General features: G+C 44.8%; 2 protein-coding genes across 3 annotated transcripts in view; one reads left to right on the top strand and one right to left on the bottom strand.

Moving 5' to 3' along the window:
• LOC138965192 (leucine-rich repeat and guanylate kinase domain-containing protein-like) overlaps positions 1-11,010 on the top strand; it is a 41,204-nt gene extending 30,194 nt beyond the window's left edge. For both annotated transcript variants that reach the window (XM_070337311.1, XM_070337312.1), the window contains 6 exons: positions 1,806-1,902; positions 4,791-4,904; positions 6,772-6,973; positions 8,305-8,555; positions 9,484-9,572; positions 10,035-11,010. In XM_070337311.1, coding sequence (XP_070193412.1) covers positions 1,806-1,902; positions 4,791-4,904; positions 6,772-6,973; positions 8,305-8,555; positions 9,484-9,572; positions 10,035-10,503 — 1,222 coding nt within the window. In that variant the 3' untranslated portion in view covers positions 10,504-11,010. The remainder of the gene's footprint in view (positions 1-1,805; positions 1,903-4,790; positions 4,905-6,771; positions 6,974-8,304; positions 8,556-9,483; positions 9,573-10,034) is intronic.
• A 240-nt stretch (positions 11,011-11,250) lies between these two features.
• On the bottom strand, positions 11,251-21,663 carry LOC138965193 (small ribosomal subunit protein mS33-like). Its single transcript, XM_070337313.1, has 3 exons — positions 21,527-21,663; positions 14,311-14,527; positions 11,251-11,644 (listed from the first exon to the last, which is right to left on the bottom strand). Exons 2-3 carry the CDS (start codon positions 14,514-14,516, stop codon positions 11,539-11,541), a joined length of 312 nt encoding a protein of 103 aa, XP_070193414.1. The 5' UTR covers positions 14,517-14,527; positions 21,527-21,663; the 3' UTR covers positions 11,251-11,538.
• Between the last annotated feature and the right edge of the window lie 32 nt (positions 21,664-21,695).

The following is a 21,695-nucleotide window of genomic DNA, read 5'->3' as shown; positions in this document are numbered from 1 at the left end:
GTTTTTCTGACAGAAAGGCATTTTTTTTTTAATTCAGTTTGTAAACATGACAAAATCATATTAGTGGTTTAAGTTCTACACGCTAAATAGTACAAATAGAGCCGTCGTAAAGCTCAAACTTACCTCAAAGGTTGTGATCACATGTACCGTCTCGCACGTCTGTCGTCAACTTTGGCGCGGACCCCGCAACAACAAAGTTTTCCTCCGTCTAACCGCGTGCTCGATTGTACGAAAACACGTTTGCACCGTGTAACCCCCGCAGGGACTCCCTTATATTCATGCGCGAATGGGTTGAAAGATCGCAAGTTTGCCAGAAAATAGTTCTGCAATGTGCTCACATGAATCGCAAATTTTCGGACACCACTTGCAGATCTATCAGAACATCTCATTAAACTTGCTTTACAGACTCAACTTGAATCTCATTCAATCGCGATTAACGACCTCGAATATTTTACTATGTCAGAGTAGAATTATCCATCCGCTGAAACAGTGTGCACAAGTTATGTTTGGGCATGGCGTTGAAGCTAAAAATAGGACACCAGGCGTGACGTGCGAGACGATTGTTTCTACATGGTCAAATGCAACCAAGTTATTATCGAAAGATCGTTTGGGCGCATCGGGCGGGTGAAATCAAATTCATACACAGGAATTTGCAACAATTGTAGAAAAATGTGTCATCAAATGGGTAAATTTGAGGCATGTGTATGCGCAGAGACAGCATGTCACACTTCGAATGGAAAAAAGTGGCGATTTCAGAGCTTCTGCAGTGCAAAGCAAATCACAGAATTTACAAACGCTTTAGTTCTTGTTCACACTGTTGCTCCAAATAACACTGAAGACATCAAAACACAAAAAAATAAAGGAAAGTAATTATTTTGTTGTTTATTTAAATGTTTTTGTACGCTGTCCTCTACTGACCAGTTTCTAGGAGAGTGACCCATTTGCTAGTTTTAACATTCGAAGGAAGAGGGAGGGACAGAGAGGGAGAGAGAGTGGGAGGGAGGGAGGGAGGGAGAGAGAGAGAGAGAGAGAGAGAGAGAGAGAGAGAGAGAGAGGAGGGGGGGGAGGGAGGGAGGGAGGGGGGGAGAGAGGGAGGGGGGAGGGAGGGAGAGTGGGAGGGAGGGAGGGAGGGAGAGAGAGAGGAGGGAGGGAGGGAGGGGGGAGAGAGGGAGGGGGGGGAGGGAGGGAGAGTGGGAGGGAGGGAGGGAGGGAGAGAGAGAGAGAGAGGAGGGGGGAGGGAGGGAGGGGGGGGGGAGAGAGGGAGGGGGGGGAGGGAGGGAGAGTGGGAGGGAGGGAGGGAGGGAGAGAGAGAGGTGGGAGGGAGGGAGGGAGAGAGAGAGGAGGGGGGGAGGGAGGGAGGGAGGGGGGGGGGGAGAGAGGGAGGGGGGAGGGAGGGAGAGTGGGAGGGAGGGAGGGAGAGAGAGAGAGGAGGGGGGGAGGGAGGGAGGGAGGGGGGGGAGAGAGGGAGGGGGGGAGGAAGAGAGAAAAAGAGAGTCAGGGACAGAGAGAGGGAGAGAGAGAACTGTCCCAAAATAGTGTTCTAGTTGACAATAATGTGCATTTCTCTCATTAGAGAGAGAGAGACAGAGACAGAGAGAGACACACACAGAGAGAACTGTCCCAAAATAGTGTTCTAGTTGAGTCAATAATGTGCATTTCTCACAAGGTAGCAGAACTTCACCTGTCCTCCAGTGAGAAAGCAATGTTTTAGTCATGCAGGTTTCCAAGACCTACATTATTCACAGCATAATTGTGCTTCTGTGTAAACTGAAAGTGATCAAACATTGTACATGTATTGGCTGCAGGATGTCCCACACATCACGAACCCCCAAGGCTGACGAAGTAAACGGAAAGGATTACTTCTTCGTTACCTCAGAGAAGTTTGAGATGGACATCAAAATGGTATGACAATAGACACATGCGCATGCATGTCCACATTTTGTTTAACATGCAATGTACGTATCAATATACTCAGCGTTTTGCCCTTTTTATAGACTGCATTTTTTTCCTTCTATTTATATTGACATTGCAGTTTTAGTTTGCCAGGGTATTGTGTGCTTCCTATTTGGCATGATTTTTACAGCTTATATTTACTTCAAAAGCAAAATTATAGCATGATTTTAACATGACAGATTGCAAAATGCAACAGAGGCACAACTGACTGTGAGAACAGCTAGGAGTGCAAGCGGCGAGTCTGTAGCTCAGACGGTAGCGTTTTTCCTTTTAAACTACAGTCAAACCTGCCCTAGAGACCACCTGCCCTAGAGACCACCTGCCCATTAAGACCACCCATAAGGATCCCCAACGGTTTTAACGACTATATAAATCACCTGTCTAAAGAGACCACCTGTCTAGAGAGACCACCTGTCTAAAGAGACCACCTGTCTAAAGAGAACACCTGTCTAAAGAGAACACCTGTCTAAACAGACCACCTGTCTAAAGAGAACACCTGTCTAAAGAGACCAACTGTCTAAAGAGAACACCTGTCTAAAGAGACCACCTGTCTAAAGAGACCACCTGTCTAAAGAGAACACTTGTCTAAAGAGAACACCTGTCTAAAGAGAAAACTTGTCTAAAGAGAACACCTGTCTAAAGAGACCACCTGTCTAGAGAGAACACCTGTCTAAAGAGACCACCTGTCTAAAGAGAACACTTGTCTAAAGAGAACACCTGTCTAAAGAGACCACCTGTCTAAAGAGACCACCTGTCTAAAGAGAACACTTGTCTAAAGAGAACACCTGTCTAAAGAGAACACTTGTCTAAAGAGAACACCTGTCTAAAGAGACCACCTGTCTAAAGAGAACACTTGTCTAAAGAGACCACCTGTCTAAAGAGAACACTTGTCTAAAGAGAACACCTGTCTAAAGAGACCACCTGTCTAAAGAGAACACCTGTCTAAAGAGACCAACTGTCTAAACAGACCACTTGTCTAAAGAGAACACCTGTCTAAAGAGACCACCTGTCTAAAGAGACCACTTTTTCTCAGTCCCCTGGGTGGTCTCTTTAGACAGGTTCGACTGTACTTTTTTTGCTGTTGGAGCGGAGTCAACTTTGTGCACACTACAGTGTTCTAGATGAGCAAACGTGTAGCAAAGACCTGTACGCGTACGTGTAGATATTACGTCACCCGTGGCTCACTGTTTTCCTCCAATGCTCCAAATCATACGTTGTTTTGCTCCCACCAAGACGTGTAGATCTTCGCAAATACGTGACGTAAAAACTAGATTTGATGACGTTATACGTTACCCATACACGTTCCTGTACACGTGCTGAAAAGTTCCACATCTAGATCTGTCTACTCTCTTCGGTGTCTGGACACCCTTCATGTGTGCACAAATGTGTAGGATAAAGATCCCAGGCTCACAGCAGAAGTCTGAGGGCTTGGTAAAACTGTCTTCAGCATACAGTCGAACCCACTTAAAACGAACACGCTAGTTACGAATTTTGACTTATAACGTATTAGTTTTAAGTTCCCAACTGAATACCTCTTTCTTCATGCTTAAAAAAAATGCTTAAAACGAATTCTTTATAACGAATTTATGCTTATAACGAGCACTTTTTGGATTCCCAAGCATGCATAATGTCTGTAATTTACTCACGCTTATGACGAAATCTTTAAACTCGTCCCGAGATCGACATATCATGGGAATTTGAGAAGTTTGAATACATGTGTCAAAGTCTTCCCTTGCGTCGACTGCTTGAACCATTGCTCAACCGATCACTGAATAAAGTTAAACTGATTACACTGTACTCACAAAACAATTTCAAATTTAGAATCAAAGTGATTGATAGCTCAGACACTGAACATGAATGACTGACTGACGTTTATTTCCTTCGCGAATACCAAAAACGAAACATCAATGTTTAGGAAGCCATTGCCAAAAAATATAGATGCCAGAGTGGTTTCCCTTGGACAAGGGAAACCACACTCTCAACGTTTGCGTTCGCCGGTTCGCGATAGTTTATCAGTCAGTCAGTGCTTTCGATTTGGATTTGAACATCATGTTGCAACAAACAAAAAAAACCTAAATTGGCCAAGGTTTGCTACCCGTCGCCAAGGTAAGTGATTCCGGACAAATGATAGGAACACCGCGAATGTGGACAGTGTCAGTGTGTGCGTGTGTGTGACCAAAAACGTAACAACTGGATGAAACATCTGTGTGCTCACTCTCACTCAAACTCAACAATCATCACTCAACATGAGACACACATGAACATGTAACTGAATATGTCACTTTATTGTCTAAACGTGAAGCAGCATGAAAGTTGCGAAAGAAACAAATTGAAACACCATAAAATGTACAAGACTTAAAAAAAAACAAAAAACAAAAAAAAATCAATCAATTTTCTTAATACGAATTTTGGTTAAGACGAACTTTTTTTCCGATCCCCAGTGATTCGTCTTAAGCGAGTTCGACTGTATTATCAATCCATGTCCCAGTTGGTCCTCAGAGAACATTTATCTCGAATAGTCAGTCAGTCAGTCTATCAGGATTGCGACCTTGTTTACAGCCTAGTACTTGTAACATAGGACGCTTCTCAGTCTAGCACTCGTAAGTAAGGTAACTCCTATTTGTTAAATTGAGGTGATGTATTCGAAAGAAATACAGGGTCACACTGTCAAACTCCCTTTTAAGACCTTAAAAAATGCTGAGAAAAACAGGTTGAGAGGGGGTTGGGGGGGGGGGGGGGAGGTTTAAAGGGGGTTCCACAGTACTTTCTGGCAACCTGAATGATGTGGAGAATTCTGGAAAAGATAACAAAGTACTGTGTGGATGTGTGATCAACAGGGCCGGTTCGTCCAGACCTACAGAAACAACAACAGCTGGTACGGTCTACAGATGGAAGCCATTGAGGGTGTGGCCAGAGAGGGACTGGCATGCGTGGTGCACATGGAACTGGAGGTACGTCTTGTCAAGTCTAGAAAAGAACATGACTGCGTGTGAAGTAGGAACATTCTCCCTGGGGAAAAAAATCACAGCAGCGAGTACCATGGGACGATTGTTTTGTTCCTTGGCTCAATCGACCGATTCTGTATATATTATAGCTCTCACGTGCTGTTGTGAGCTCTTACTGAGGCACAACATTTTGGACTTTAAAAAACAAAAACAAAACAAGGGTAAAGGTAGTCCCCAAAACCATGGTTCGCATGGTCGTAGGGAAGCAAGATGTTAGAGATCTCAACTTCTATATGGCGAGCTTTGTGTGGGAGGTGCCCATCTGTTCTTCCTCGCTGCCTTTGCCTTCTTAATTAAAGCAATGTCAGCTGAGGCCACTTTGCATGATTCTGTAGTATTATCTGACATACGCTTTGTAGTAATTGTTTAAATTAGTCAAATTATATCCATTAGTTTGGCTTTACTTGTAAAATTCACACACGCTCTTCACCTGCATAATACCTTCACTGCGTTTTACAGGGAGTGCTGACGCTACAGAACACGTACTATGAGCCACACTACTTGTGGAATTCACACACATGCCTTCATTGCATTTTACAGGGAGCCTTAACACTAAAGAACAGGTCACATACTTCGAGCCACACTACTTGTGAAATTCACGCACATGCTTCACCTGTATAATATTTATTTCTTCACAGCATTTTACAGGGAGTGTTGACGCTAAAAAATACCTACTTTGAGCCGGGCCGGGCCGGACACGGGTCAACTTTATGTGGCATAAAAAATACCTCTGTCATATTCTGCCATAAGTGCAGGTGGCTGATTACACCTAAACACTCATACACCTGGGTAGCGCGACTCTGTTGCTGCTAGCTTTCCACTGGGAGGAAGCAACCCAAATTTCCAAGCGATAGGACAATAAAGTAATAACAAGTTGCATAAGGCGAAATTACAACATTTAGTCAAGCTGTCGAACTAACAGAATGAAACTGAACTCACTGCATTTTTACAGCAAGAGCGTATACTCGTAGCATCGTCAGTCCACCGCTCGATGCAAAGGCAGTGAAATTGACAAGAAGAGCGGGGTAGTAGTTGCGCTGAGAAGGATAGCACGCTTTTCTTTATCTCTATTCTTTTGAACTTTCTGAGCGTGTTTTTAATCCAAACATATCACATCTATATGTTTTTGGAATCAGGAACCCACAAGGAATAAGATGAAATGGTTTTTAAATCAATTTCGGAAATTTTATTTTTATAATAATTTTTATATTTTTAATTTTCAGAGCTTGTTTTTAATCCGAATATAACATATTTATATGTTTTTGGAATCAGAAAATGATGAAGAATAAGATGAACGTAAATTTGGATCATTTTAAAAACAAATTATTTTTTTTACAATTTTCAGATTTTTAATGACCAAAGTCATTGATTAATTTTTAAGCCACCAAGCTGAAATGCAATACCGAAGTCCGACATTTGTCGAAGATTGCTTGGCCAAAATTTCAATCAAGTTGATTGAAAAATGAGCCGGATATGACGTCATCAAAGGTATTTATCGAAAAAAAGAAAAAGACGTCCGGGGATATCATTCCCAGGAACTCTCATGTAAAATTTCACAAAGATCGGTCCAGTAGTTTGGTCTGAATCGCTCTACACACACATACGCACAGACAGACAGACAGACAGACACACACACACACACACACACACACACACACACACACACACACACACACACACACACACACACACACACACACCAAGACCCTCGTCTCGATTCCCCCTCTACGTTAAAACATTTAGTCAAAACTTGACTAAATGTAAAAAGGAAGAAAATAATATAAAATAAAATAACCTTAACTGCGTTTTACAGGGAGGGTTGACGCTGAAGAACACATACTTTGAGCCGCGCTATGTGCTTGTGATGCCGCTGGACAGAGAGGCCCATGAGCAGCGACTGAGGGACCGGGGGGGGTGCCCAGAGGAGCTAATAGAGTGCACGCTCAATAAAGAGGTTGTTTACTGCAAGTACAACCAGGACCACCCCGGCTTCTTCGACATGATGATCAACAGTGGTATGTACTGCTGAATGGTGTGTGCTTCCTATTATAAATCAGCTTACAGCCTGTCTTTAACTGGGCGAAGTCGACATGATGATCAACAGTGGTATGTACTGCTGAATGGTGTGTGCTTCCTATTATAAATCAGCTTACAGCCTGTCTTTAACTGGGCGAAGTCGACATGATGATCAACAGTGGTATGTACTGCTGAATGGTGTGTGCTTCTATATATATATATACGACGTGTGTGTGTGTCCGCGATGCACGGCCAAAGTTCTCGATGGATCTCTTTCAAATTTGGTGGCCATATTCAGGTACACCCCGGACACAACATGGTCGATGAGATATTTCAACACGTGCTCTCAGCGCGCAGCGCTGAACCAATTTTGGTTTTTCTCTGGATCCATTCCCAGTAACTCTTCCTTATCTTCTCCAGTGTTTTCAGCATTTATCTCCCTTCCTTCGTGTGGCGTCAATCCATATTCCCCTTTCTATTTTTAGAAAGTCACTGTCGACAACGCTCAATCCATATTCCCGTTATACTATTTTTAGAAGGTCACTGTCCCGGCGAAGCCAAGTATTACTCTTCTCCAGTGTTTTGCGCGTTTATCTCCCTTCCTTCGTCTTCGTGCGGTGCGCCGGCAAAGCCGGCGTACACCCGGCAAAGCCGGGTCTTCGGCTCAACTTCTTCACGGCGAAGCGGGTATTCATCTAGTCCTATTATAAATCAGCTTACAGCCTGTCTTTAACTGGGCGAAGTCGACTACTCAAAGTATACTTTGCAAAGTTGGCCGCACCGAGCTTTATTTAATTAACACTGAGTTTTTGGCAAAAAGACTTCGCGAAGCCCGGCTCAATTAAGAATCATCTTTAATGAAAGCAGAAAGGAATATGCCTGATGTTAAGTATGAATATTCTGCGTGAGAAAAACTCACAGCAAGTAGCACCATGGGATGATTGGTTTTTTTTCTTGGCTTCAACTGGTTCAACATGTAGCTCTCACTTGATTGCTGTTGTCTATGTCTGGAGTGCTTACTTCCATTGATCTTTATTATGAGCCTGTTCTTGGATTTGAAAAGCGATTTAAACAAAAGATAATTGGCAGAGAGATATGGAGAGAATGCTTTATTTGAGCCATGTTGAGGTTTGGAATACGCACATTAAATGTGAATATACCACAAACTACTTCACTCTTGCAGATGAAAGATGTTTGGTAGAGAGAGAAAGGGGGAGGGGTGGGTTGGGCTGGCAACATGCATATTTAGACCATGTTGAGTGAGGAACGAAATACTCACATGAAGTGTGAATTCACCACATTAAAGAGTTTTAACCTACATGTATTTCAGAGGACATCGCGGATGCGTATCACCATCTGCGCCGCCTGGTGATGGACTACCTGGGGATCAGCCCCTCAACGCCAGTCACCAGCAGCCAGCCCTACCAGACCGACATCACGGAGGGCGACAACTACCAGGCCATGACCGGTGCCGCTTTTACCAATGCTATGGGGGCTCGAACCTGGTCCAAGCCGTCCATCCCTGACAGCATGTCGCAGGCACAGGGACCCATGGGCTCAGCCACTGGCCGGGGCATTGTGGTAAGCTGCTGCTGCTCTGTGTTTTGAACGATTGGAGACTTTATAGTAGAGACATCCAGATTTTCCTTCGTCAAAAGTTCGTGAGTTCCGATGTTCGCGAGTTTGTTGAAGTGGTGACGTCACATCCCGTCACGGTCACCACCTTCTAATTTCGGTCCAGATCTACGCGAAGTTCTTCGTGCGTTCGTCTGTTTTTCGAAACAGTGATGACGAGTTGTGTTATATATGACGAGTCTTTTTTATCGGAATATTCCAGGCATCTGAATATGCTGGGTACACAAGCAACACTGAATTTTTTTTTGATTTTTAGATTCATTCCTGTAAAATCTCCCAACTCTAAAACAAATAGGTCTAGTGGAAACAAGTGTCTTGTGCAAGAGAGATCAAGGGAGATAATTGGCAGGATATGTCGCCCGTCGACTCAAGTTCTGAGTTTTGTGTGGGTATCCGTGTTCATGCACTACGCCTCCAAAATGAACAGTTTACAGATGCACAGTCCACAGAAGCGTCGTAAAGATATTAAACTTTAACACTGCGCACATAAAACATATTTTTAACATTATGAAAAGGACTAAAAGTACTCACGAAGATTGCTGATTGAGGTTCGTCAAACATGCCTTTTTCACCACGCAGATCCCGATCTTCGGCAAGCAGTGGTGAGCGCCAAAAACCAAGCGCATGCGCATTGAGGCACAAAGTTAAAAATAGAGAGGAAATCCCCACCACCGACGAATGTTCGTCTGACGAAGGTTGAATCTGGATGTCCCTACTAATGTAAGACACGCCGGGCGTGTAGCCTTATGGTTAGGACTTCGGCCTTCAGTTTGGAAGGGCCTGGGTTTGAATCCTTCCAGGTGAGTTAAGGGTGTGGGTTTTGGTTGTTGCTGTGTGGGACATTATATATTGAATAGTTCTTTTTGATGTGCAGGAGGAGGAATCTTACAAGAGACGTCACAGCGCAGCCAAAGAGGTGGTCGCTGGCTACGTGCCTCCCATCTATGAGCAGATTCTCACCCAGTAAGTCTTGTGGTCTCTTGCCACTTACAAAGCACCTTTTTAAAAATATAATTTGAAGAGTTCCAAAAAAAACACAAATATTTATACTTGTGCATTGATGTATAGACTGTGATGTTTGTGATGGATTGGATAAGGATAAAGGATAAGATTCATATAGTTCTGTGAGGTGACCCTCTTGGAAATTCGGGCTGCTTTCTCCCTGGGGAAAGCGAGCTGTCATACAGTATAGTTACGGCGCTACCCATTTAAAAAAAAGTCTTCCTGCATGCTTGTGTTCAGGTTTCCAAGCCCTGAGACTTTCAGTGCGAACTTGGGTTCCTTGTGGTGCGCATGCTTGTATGCATCATCCTACAGTGGGGACCCCCCTTTTAGGACTTGATTTTCTCAGAGTTGTGGAGGTCTTAAAAGGGGGTTTCTTCTGAATCCTGGCAACCAAATCATTGTTCACATACTCCTGTGCAGATTCCCGCGCACAGCCCCCCAGACAGTGGAGGAGCAGCAAGGACTTGGACTGGAGAGCACTAGCGACAATCGCGCCACCTCCGCCCCAAACAACAATGCCACCACCTGCTTCCCACCAAACCCCGACATTCCCATCATCCCCGGCTCTCCCGACTCCACTTCTTCTAACGCCTCCAGCGGCTCCAACCTCTCCGACCTTGACTCCGCCACGGAGCTGCAGCGACCAGGGTCGCCCAAAGCGCATCCCGGTGCGCCCGTCGCCAGCACCCAGCTCGCGTCGAATGACATTCTGCCCACGCAGGTCAACCCGCTGAGCTTGATTGCCGAGAGGGGATACAACTCTTCCTCCAAGTCCCGCCTTCCTGAAGCCAGACCTCTATCAGGCGGTCGGCAACTCCTGGGTTCGGGTCACGGCAACAGACCGGGGTCGGAGCGACATAAAGTGTTGCCCCCTATTGCTGCACAATGATTGAATATCAGGAAACAGAACTTGACAGAAATTTAGTTTATTTTGTGACAGATACGCCTGTGATTTTACTGTTCACATTTGTTACATATTCAACTACTTTACATTCTTCTGTGATATTTTAACTGTACAGGCTGGAACATTTGTGCCGACAGTCCCTGTTTTCCCTTTATTTGTCAAAATAATTTTAAAAAAAATTATGTCAGATGGTTTCATGTTAACATTTACTGAAAAATAATTGGAGTTAGGGTAGGTGGGCTTTTTCCACCTATGTTTGCTGTAACATTTAAGATCTGTGAGAGAAGGCAGGTATTTGATACAGAGGAAGCAATGAACTCTTCAATTCTAGCTGTGCAAGTGTGAGTCAGATAGTGTATGAAGTCTGAATATGTTGTATAGGTAGAATTATTTTATCATGCATTTAATAATGAGCCAATTTAGGTACATTAGAAGTTTGTTTGCATAATGGACTGTTTATAAAGAAAAGAAAGTGCGTGCATTTGTTCTCTTTGCTCAGATGTGCAGATTTCCAAAGGGAATGTATGTGCCTGAAAGTACCGGTATGTGTATGCATCAGTGACGTGTCACAGTGTGTGTGTGTGTGTGTGTGTGTGTATGTGTATTTGAACCGTTTTACTCCATCACAAATAATAATAATAATAATAATGATTACTTATATAGCGCGTAAACCTCGAGGTGACAAGCCCAGAGCGCTTTACACTTTACACAAACACACGGAGAAACACACTGTTGACATGTCATGCATTTTATTCACAATGAGTAAAACATCTTTGACAGCTATGGTGAATGATGATCGTAACTTTTTTCTCTCCAAAACTACCAGTACAAAACAGTAAATTATTAAAAGAACAATTACATTCACACAGTAATGGCCAATGTTCATACAGTTCCCACCTTCAGATTATTTTGCCAAAAAATGCACACAACGCACACCCCAACAAACACACACACACACTCCCCAAGTAAGTCCCAGATATCCACTCATTCAAGTGTCGTACACATGAGAATAAAACGCTGCTATTGTCTCTTGAGTGCTCGCTTTCCTTCTCCTTTCTTGGGCTTGACTTTACCGCGCAGTGTTCGCTGCCGCTTCATCTCATCCTTGAAGTCTTGATGTTCATCTCTGAAAACGGTCAACCACTCGTTAAAAAAGTCAAATGAATATTGCATTCCACTTTGACGTGTGTTTTGTTTTGTCAATAATTAAACGTTTCAATAACCTTTAATTCTTGTTTTTTGATTCTGAATTTTGGAATGTTACTTGTTAGCAGTTGGACCTTAATTTTTGTCATAAATGAAACACTCCAATAACTTACCATTATTGTGCTGGAGGTATCCCACGAACACTATACTGTAATCGACTTCAGAAATTTTCATGCCGATAATACATGATAAAGAAGGATTCGTTGTGCCCGATCAGGGGCTAGTTCACCAAAAATTGGGGACATACTAACCATTTTTTAGCAAACGCCACCCAAAGCCGCTTTGGCCGGGTAGAAATTCCGTAGTTTTCAAGTCTATGGATAAAGATCGCGTAAGAAAATGACGTAGAAAGGCTTTGACGTCATTTAATGCATCATGGCGTCATGCCTCCCTGCATTCTTTTTCTCTCGCGTGGTGTGTGTGTGCATTTTGGGCACATGTGTTAGTGTTACTGTTTGTGTATGTGTGTGTGTGTGCGTGGGTGCGTGCGTGTGTGTGTGCACATGTCTGTTCTCGTGTGTGTCAGTGTGTGTAAGAGAGAAAGAGAGAGAGAGAGAGATGTGGTTATTTATGTGTGTGTGCATACATGCATGCGTGCGTGTGTGTGTTTCTGTGTCTGTGTACAGGCGGAAGGTATCGTTCACTGGACCACCACTATCATAGTAATAATACTATGATAGTGGTGGTCCAGTGAACGATACCTTCCGCCTGTGGTCTGTGAAAGAGAGAGAGAGAACGTGGTTATTTATGTGTGTGTGCGTACATGCATCAGCATGCGTGCGTGTGTGTGTGTGTCTGTGTCTTTCTGTGTCTGTGTAAGAGAGAGAGAGGGAGAATTGAACTTTATTGAACTTTATTTAACAAGGATTAAGATTTAAGGCTACGCCTTTTCTTACAATCTGTCCTTGAGAGAGAGAGAGAGAGAGAGAGAGAGAGAGAGAGAGAATGTGTGTGTGCGTGAGTTTGTGTGTGTGTGTGTGTGCCGTGTGCGTGTGTGACTGACTTAGGGTGTGTGTATGTGTGTGAGTGTGAGAGAGAGAGAAAGAGAGAGAGAAAGCTGATTTGTCCTTCGCTGGGGGTACTGTGCCTTGGCATTGCACTTCTACTTAATTTTTATTTGATTGTTTTTGGCATTCGAGAATAAACTAGTTCCTACATGCCATCTTTATTATAACTTCCACAACCCCTCTTTTGGTAATTCAACCCCCCCCACCTAAAACATGGTAGGTATGTCGGTTACATAAACGCTGAGTAACATCACAGACCAATTCTTTTAACTTTTTTTTGCATTGTAGAATAAACTATAGTTTCTACCTGCCATCTTTATGTACTTCCACAACCCCAACAAAAGTCTTTTGGAAATTCAAACCCCCCCCCCCCCCCCCCCCACACACACCTAAAACATGGTTGGTATGTCGGTTAGGCCTAAAAACAAATATAGGTGTGGTTACGGTAACCCGACCTACCCTATTTTTAGGGGCCGACCCTATAACTTTTTATTACATTTGTACAAAAAATAATAACTTTTTTTTTTTAAAAACCCGAGTGCAGAAAACGCAATGAAAGCGAAAGCGCTCGAGTCGCACACTTATTTCCCTGTCAAGTAGGTTTAATTTGTACACATTAGAAAAAAAAGTTTAAAAAAAAGTGATTGCCTACCTTCCTACCCTATTTTTTTTGGCTATGTTACCTTAACCACACCTATTTTTTTGGCTATGTTACCTTAACCACACCTATTTTTTTTGGCTATGTTACCTTAACCACACCTATTTTTTTGGCTACATTACCTTAACCACACCTATTTTTTTGGCTATGTTACCTTAACCACACCTATTTTTTTTGGCTATGTTACCTTAACCACACCTAATTTTTTTGGCTATGTTACCTTAACCACACCTATTTTTTCGGCTATGTTACCTTAACCACACCTATTTTTTGGCTATGTTACCTTAACCACAATGTTTTTTTGGCTATGTTACCTTAACCACACCTATTTTTTCTGGCTGTTACCTTAACCACACCTATTTTTCTTGGCTATGTTACCTTAACCACACCTATTTTTTTTTGGCTATGTTACCTTAACCACACTTTTTTTTTTTGTGGCCTTACATAACGCTGAGTCACATGACAGACTGCATGATTCTGTTCACATTACGCTCCTTGACACGTCTAATATCAGTTGGTAGCGCGCTGGATTTGTATCCAGTTGGCCGCTGTCAGCGTGAGTTCGATCCCAGGTTCGGCGGAAATTTATTTCAGAGTCAACTCTCTTCGGTGTCCGAACTCCCCCCCCCCCCCCCCCCCCCCCCCCCGTGTACACTACATTGGGTGTGCACGTTACAGATCCCACGATTGACAAAAGGGTCTTTCCTGGCAAAATTGCTTTGGCACAGTTAATAATTGTCTACCTATACCCGTGTGACTTGGAATAATAGGCCGTGAAAGGTAAATATGCGCCGAAATGGCTGCAATTACTGGCCGTATAAAATTTCATCTCACACGGCATCACTGCTGAGCGCCTAGAACTGTACCCACGGAATATGCGCGATATAAGCCTCATTGATTGATATTACATCAAGTACACACCTGTACAGCCCATAATTTCTGAGGGTGTGGAACAGCATGGTGAGATCTCTGTACGGTGGATAGTAGTCGACCACCCTCCTGTCCAGGTGCTTGGGCTTTTCGCTAAAGATGCGAACAACCTTGGTGGACTTGGGTGTGGTGGGTCGAGAAACCTCACCAAATATCTTGGCAGACAGACGAGCCATTCTCCTTGCGTAAGCACTCATGGCTGCAGATTCTGAAATCGCAAATAAATTTGTGAGTGGAAAGAGCCAACACAATGTGTAAGGACAGCATATCCTATGGTCATGCACCGCTGATTTGTGACGTCAAATGACAGACATCAATAAATCAAAGAACTGACATTGGGTCTCTAAGTCAAAACACAAAATTCCTGTAAAATGTGAAAGATCCCAATTCCCACTTCTCCCCTTTTCACCCCATTTTTTCACGAAAATTTACTCTTTTCAATTTCTCTCTAGTCTAGATCTCTCTCGCTCTACAATTATTTATCGCAGTGGCTACACTTACGCCGCCCGTAACTTTTCCCTTCTTTGCTTTGATTACGCCACAAAGCATTTCCCCGCCAGGGCCGCGCTCTACTTCCGGTTTGATCCGGTTTGGGCGGCCATTTTAAAGCGTGGATCGAGTGAGGACAGACGTGTTCAACAGTTCATAGCGTTTCTACCCGTATTACTTTAGGCCGGTTTACTTTAGTCATGGATAGCGGACTTCACAGCGAAGCAGTTTTGACAGTAGGAAGTACGTTCGAGTCCAGGGGAGGACGTGGAGGGGCAGGCGCACTCTATACTTAGGCGCTTACTACAGACCCGACGTAGCAGACGAACAGAGCCTACTGAAGTTCAGCGCGTCACTCCAAAGGGCATCTCAGCAACACAACGCTTTCCTCCTGGTGGGAGGTGACTTCAACTTTCCAGGCATGGATTGGAACACTGGAACTATTAACCTTTGCCGGATGCCGCTTTTGACTACACACTCCCGACGATGCGGGTTTGTCTGAACCCATACATTTGAAAGAGGGTTTTTACCGTTTATTCCTCTAACGACGATGCGGGTTTGTCTGAACCCATACATTTGAAAGAGGGTTTTTACCGTTTATTTCTCTAACGACGGGGTGGGTTCAGGGAAACCCACAGCGCTACTTCAGTGGTTGCATCGAGTTTCTCCCTTCACCGACTTCTTGCAGGGGAGGGAGAGGGGGAGGGAGAGGGGGAGGGAGAGGGGGAGGGAGAGACTGAGAGAGACTGAGAGACTAAGAAAGAGAGGGAGAGAGAGACTAAGAAAGAGAGAGACTAACAAAGAGAGAGAGAGAGACTAAGAAAGAGAGAGAGAGAGACTAAGAAAGAGAGAGAGAGAGAGACTAAGAAAGAGAGAGAGGGAGACTAAGAAAGAGAGAGAGACTAAGAAAGAGAGAGAGACAAAGAAAGAGAGAGAGAGACTAAGAAAGAGAGAGAGAGAGACTAAGAAAGAGAGAGAGAGAGACTAAGAAAGAGAGAGAGAGAGAGAGACTAAGAGAGAGAGACTAAGAAAGAGAGAGACTAAGAGAGAGAGAGAGAGAGAGAGAGAGAATAAGAAAGAGAGAGAGAGACTAAGAGAGAGAGAGAGAGAGACTAAGAAAGAGAGAGAGAGACTAAGAAAGAGAGAGAGAGAGACTAAGAAAGAGAGAGAGAGAGACTAAGAAAGAGAGAGAGAGAGAGACTAAGAAAGAGAGAGAGAGAGAGACTAAGAAAGAGAGAGAGAGAGAGAGACTAAGAAAGAGAGAGAGAGAGACTAAAAAAGAGAGAGAGAGACTAAGAAAGAGAGAGAGAGAGAGAGAGAGACTAAGAGAGAGAAAGAGAGACTAAGAAAGAGAGAGACTAAGAGAGAGAGAGAGAGAGAGAGAGAGAATAAGAAAGAGAGAGAGAGACTAAGAGAGAGAGAGAGAGACTAAGAAAGAGAGAGAGAGACTAAGAAAGAGAGAGAGAGAGAGACTAAGAAAGAGAGAGAGAGAGACTAAGAAAGAGAGAGAGAGACTAAGAAAGAGAGACAGAGACAGAGAGAGAGAGAGACTAAGAAAGAGAGAGAGAGACTAAGAAAGAGAGAGAGAGACTAAGAAAGAGAGAGAGAGAGAGACTAAGAAAGAGAGAGAGAGAGAGACTAAGAAAGAGAGAGAGAGAGACTAAGAAAGAGAGAGAGAGAGAGACTAAGAAAGAGAGAGAGAGAGACTAAAAAAGAGAGAGAGAGACTAAGAAAGAGAGAGAGAAAGACTAAGAAAGAGAGAGAGAAAGAGAGACTAAGAAAGAGAGAGAGACTAAGAGAGAGAGAGACTAAGAAAGAGAGAGAGAGACTAAGAGAGAGAGAGAGAGACTAAGAAAGAGAGAGCGAGAGACTAAGAAAGAGAGAGAGAGAGACTAAGAAAGAGAGAGAGAGACTAAGAAAGAGAGAGAGAGCGAGAGACTAAGAAAGAGAGAGAGAGAGACTAAGAGAGAGAGAGACTAAGAAAGAGAGAGAGAGAGACTAAGAAAGAGAGAGAGAGAGAGACTAAGAAAGAGAGACAGAGAGAGAGACTAAGAGAGAGAGACAGAGAGAGAGACTAAGAGAGAGAGACAGAGAGAGAGAAACAGAGAGAGACAGACAGAGAGAGAGACAGACAGAGAGAGAGAGACAGAGACAGACAGTCAGATAGACAGTCAGATAGACGGATAGACAGACAGACAGACAGAGCAACTGACAACAGACATACAGACAGAGAGATACGGACAGACAAACAGAGAGACAGACAGTCTCTTGGAGACAAACAGGCAGACAGACACTGTTCCGCCGCTTTGGTAATTATGGGTGTAGCAGAACCCGCGCCGTCGGCAGAGGGATAGTTACAATCACTACTACTCTTTAAAAGTATGGGTATGTGTGAACCCGCGCCATCGGTAGTGTTTATGTAAATTATCATAATCAATTAATTCTGATGTTTTGTCATGTACACACTAAAAATTTGCAGACAGAGAGCAAATTAGGTGTGTGAGAGATACTTAAAATTTCAAAACGATACCTTTAATGGTTCCAGAGTTACAATGATTTTAGTGTGTCTCTGGGTACAGGTGAACCCAGGAAGCACGGCAAAGGTTAAGAGCAAATCTCCCTGCCCGAGACTCCATAATGACTTTATCAACATCGTCTACGACAACGGCCTAGAGCAGCTTGTGAAGGAGCCGACCAGAGATGACAACACGCTGGATCTCTTCCTAACGAATTGTCCCCAGCTCGCCCCACGTGTGGAAGTTGTTCCCGGCCTGTCTGACCACAACATCCCATACTGCGAATTCAACATCTGCATACCAAGAAAGAAGCAACAGCAGCGAGAGATTCCCCTGTACAACAGAGCTGACTGGCCGACGCTGCGGCAGGCTGCCACAGAACTGAGCGCCGACCTTCAACAGATGCAGGACACTGCCACTACAGAGGAGCTATGGACAACCTTCAAGGAAAAGCTCCAGAAATCAGTGAAGACGTCTGTGCCACACAAGATGTCCCGGCCTAAAGTCAGTCAGCCCTGGGTGACCGCTGACCTGCAAAGCCTGATCAACAGAAAAGACCGAGCCTACCGCAACATGAAGAAACTCGGCTCCGACAACCTCAAAGCCTACATGAAACATCTGCGTAGGGAAGTACAGCGGCGGCTGCGCCACAGCTACTGGAAATACCTCAACAACATCTTCACAGGTGAAGATGACCCGGAAAGAGCTGGAAAGAACAAGCGTTTCTGGACGTATATAAAGAACCAGGAATCTACCGGCACCGGTGTTGCACCTCTGAAGAAGGATGGCCAGCTGACGTCCGACCCAATAGCACAGGCGGAGGTCCTCAACGCACAGTTCCAGTCAGTGTTTGGCGACAGCGCTGCGCTCAGTGAGGAAGAGTTTGAGGCCAGGACTGGCGTGCCGGTTTGCGCCTCGAGCACTCCTCCCATGGAAGAGATCCACATCACAGCGCATGGCGTACAGAAACTGATGGTGAACTTGAATCCAAACAAGGCGACAGGACCTGATGGGATTAGCCCACGGGTTCTCAAAGAACTGGCAAAGGAGCTGGCACCAGGCCTCACCGCCGTCTTCCAGTCATCACTTACCACCGGCTCAGTTCCAGCTGACTGGAAGGACGCGCATGTCACTCCGATCTTCAAAAAGGGAGAGAAGTACAATCCAGCCAATTACAGGCCGGTGTCTCTCACCTGCGTGGCGTGCAAGCTCATGGAGCACATCGTGGTGAGCGCCATGCTGCAGCATTTTGACAACAATGACGTCCTCGACGATAATCAACACGGCTTTCGTCGAGGTCGGTCCTGCGAGACTCAGCTCCTGGACTTCACCGAAGAGCTCACGAGCAACCTGGAGAGTGGGAAGCAGACGGACGTGTTGATCATGGATCTGGCGAAAGCATTTGATCGCGTCAACCACAGTCTGCTTACCCACAAACTCCGAAACTTCGGTGTCCGGGGAGCTGCACTTGCTTGGATCAAGAACTTTCTCCATCAAAGACGTCAAGCCGTGGTGGTGAATGGCAGCCGCTCCTCGTTTGGCAGCGTCCGCTCAGGGGTGCCGCAGGGCTCGGTGCTGGGGCCGACGCTATTCTTAGCGTACATTAACGACCTCCCGGAGAGACTGACGGCACTAGCGCGCCTGTTTGCGGACGACACTGCAGTATACAGGGTGGTGACTAGTGTAAATGACCAGGCCCAGCTACAACAAGACCTCCATCGTCTAGCCGAGTGGGAGAATAGCTGGGACATGCAGTTCCACCCTGCAAAGTGCAACACCCTGCTTGTTACGAGGAGCAGACGTCCACCACAGCCCTCTTACCAGCTCCATGGGCATACGCTGGAGACAGTGAAGGCGGTCAAGTACCTGGGAGTGACCATTCAGGGTGACCTGTGCTGGGACGACCATATCAACAACATCGTCAGCAAGGCAAACAAGACCCTGGGGTTCCTGCGGCGCAATCTGAAGATCTCATCAAGATCCGTGAAAGAACAGGCGTACAAGGCCTTTGTCAGGCCTATCCTGGAGTACGCCTCATCGGTATGGGACCCGCACACCCAAAAGAACATCGACAAGCTTGAGGCCGTCCAGAGACGAGCTGCCCGATTCGTCTGCAACCGCTATCACAACACGTCAAGTGTCAGCCGGATGCTGGACTCCCTTGAGTGGCAGTCTCTGGAGGAGCGCAGGAAGCTTGCTCGCTTATCGATGCTCTACAAGATCACGAACAGCATCGTACACTGTCCGGGCATCAAGTCGAAGCTGGCCCCCTTACCACCACGCCAGCGAAGAGGCCACTGCCAGCAGTTCGGCCTCATCACCTGCCGCACTCAGTATCGGAGTGCCGCTTTCCTACCCAGCACAGTGAAGGACTGGAACTCTCTACCAGCAGCTGCCGTTGAGGCCCGCACTGTCGACAGCTTTGTGTCGCGCGCCTCGCACTAAACCAGTAGCCACTGTGACTCATGTCCCCTCCCCCCCATACTCCCCCAACCTGTGAATTTTAATGGACTTTTGAATGCTGGAGACGCTGCTTTCTTGGACTTGCGCAACATCCCATCAAGTGCCGAAGTAATCACTACTGCTAATTGTGGGCAATAACGGAAAGACAAGACAAGACAAGACAAGACAGGTTGCAAAAAGTTATCTCGGACTTTGAAACGAACGCGTTCGTCCAGCTCTACGTTCGGTCGTCGCGAACCCTGCAGGTGCAGCGCAAACGAGCCCCCAAAAAGACTTTCAACGAAGCATTGCAGTTTGGCGAGTTGGACTATGCCTGCATCAATGGAGGATGAAACCATCTGATGCAAACAACCACTACATTTTCCCTCCAATTAACCTGTACGCATAGTACACATACGGGAAAAATATAACCCATAGTACATTCAGTACAGTACATCCTAGTACACACCATGGAGGAAATTCCACCACAAATCATACACAAATGACTCCTTGTTTGGAAAAACAAAATAACGGGATGGGTTGAACAAACAACTACTTCACTCCCCACATTCACCTGTACCATTGGTACAGATAAAAAATACGGAATAAACCCGTTAAAGGAACAGTGAAATCTATAATCACTGAGCCTCATATAAGCCTCAATCACTGAGAGTGAGAGGATATCTGGAAAATCAACCACCAGTACATACAAGTAACATGAATAATAGTGAGCGTGTAAGTACGACAGTAAAATGGCATCATGTCGTAACTAGAGAATGTCCGGGTAGGATCACGCCGCGCCGTAATCAAAGTGTGGCCGAGTGACTCTACGACTATGTTAAGTCCTTTGTACTGGAAACTTGCATTCTCCCAGTAAGGTCATATATTGTACTACGTTGCAAGCCCCTGGAGCAATTTTTTTGATTAGTGCTTTTGTGAACAAGAAACAATTAACACGTGGCTCTATCCCATCCCCCCCCCCCCCCCCCCCCCCCCCCCCTTTCCCCGTCGCGATATAACCTTGAACGGTTGAAAACGACGTTAAACACCAAATAAAGAAAGAAAGAAACTCTAGGACTCATGGAAAAGGTGTAACCGAAGCCTGCAGTGAGCGGGTTACGACAGTAAAATGACGTCATGCCGTAACTATAGAATTTCTGAGTCGAATTACGACTTGAAAAAGGCGTAACAGTAGCCCCTACCATTATTTATATTAAAGTGTGTGGATCTACCGGATTTAATGATTCAGAGACCTCTTGAACTTTGCTAAAGTTCAAGATTACCGATTCAGATCCAATTCCACAAGCAAAGTTTTTTCACACGCACACACACACACACACTTTCTCTCTCTCTCTCTCTCTCTCTCTCTCTCTCTCTAACACTGTAAGGCAAAAACAAAAAAAAAGGTCTGTTTACGGTAACATAGGCCCAAAAAATTGGGTCGGTAGGTCGGGATTTTTTTAATTTTTTTTATTATTTTTTTCCAAAAAACCATATTTTTACGTTATTTTGCCAAAAAAACAAGATTTTTTTTTTCCCAAATGCCAAAAAAAAGTCTAGGGTCGCGCGAAAAAACTAGGGTCGGTCGGGTTACCGTAAACAGACCTATTTTTTTTTTTTTTGGACGAACAGTAACACACAGTCACACACACACAACCACACACACCATGCAGTCAGTGCGACGCACAAGCAGAAATGAAACAAGGAAATAACAAAATGTTCAAATGTGACATGCGGGAAGAACAGTGGCTAAGTCGTACCTTTTTGCCGGGTTAATTCTCAGCGACTTTCAAGCTCTACGCACATTAACAATATTTCATGCCATCGTTTTCGACCTCTCTGACTTCCAGAGACACGGAGCAGAGTTTTTTCCCTTGATGTGTTCCTGCAAAAGTTGAATCGGCAATGAACTGAACAAGCCGCACGAGT

This window comes from Littorina saxatilis, linkage group LG4, assembly GCF_037325665.1.
Source record: "Littorina saxatilis isolate snail1 linkage group LG4, US_GU_Lsax_2.0, whole genome shotgun sequence".
Lineage (NCBI taxonomy): Eukaryota > Metazoa > Mollusca > Gastropoda > Littorinimorpha > Littorinidae > Littorina > Littorina saxatilis.
The sequence above is the reverse complement of the archived record's forward strand: the minus strand, read 5'-3'. Positions and strand labels throughout refer to the sequence as shown.

Excerpts from the sequence above, each read along its gene's own strand:
- LOC138965193 (XM_070337313.1), bottom strand. The coding sequence starts at position 14,516 with ATGAGTGCTTACGCAAGGAGAATGGCTCGTCTGTCTGCCAAGATATTT. Across the intron at positions 11,645-14,310 it reads AGAAATTATGGGCTGTACAG|AGATGAACATCAAGACTTCA; the intron begins GTGTGTACTTGA and ends GACCGTTTTCAG.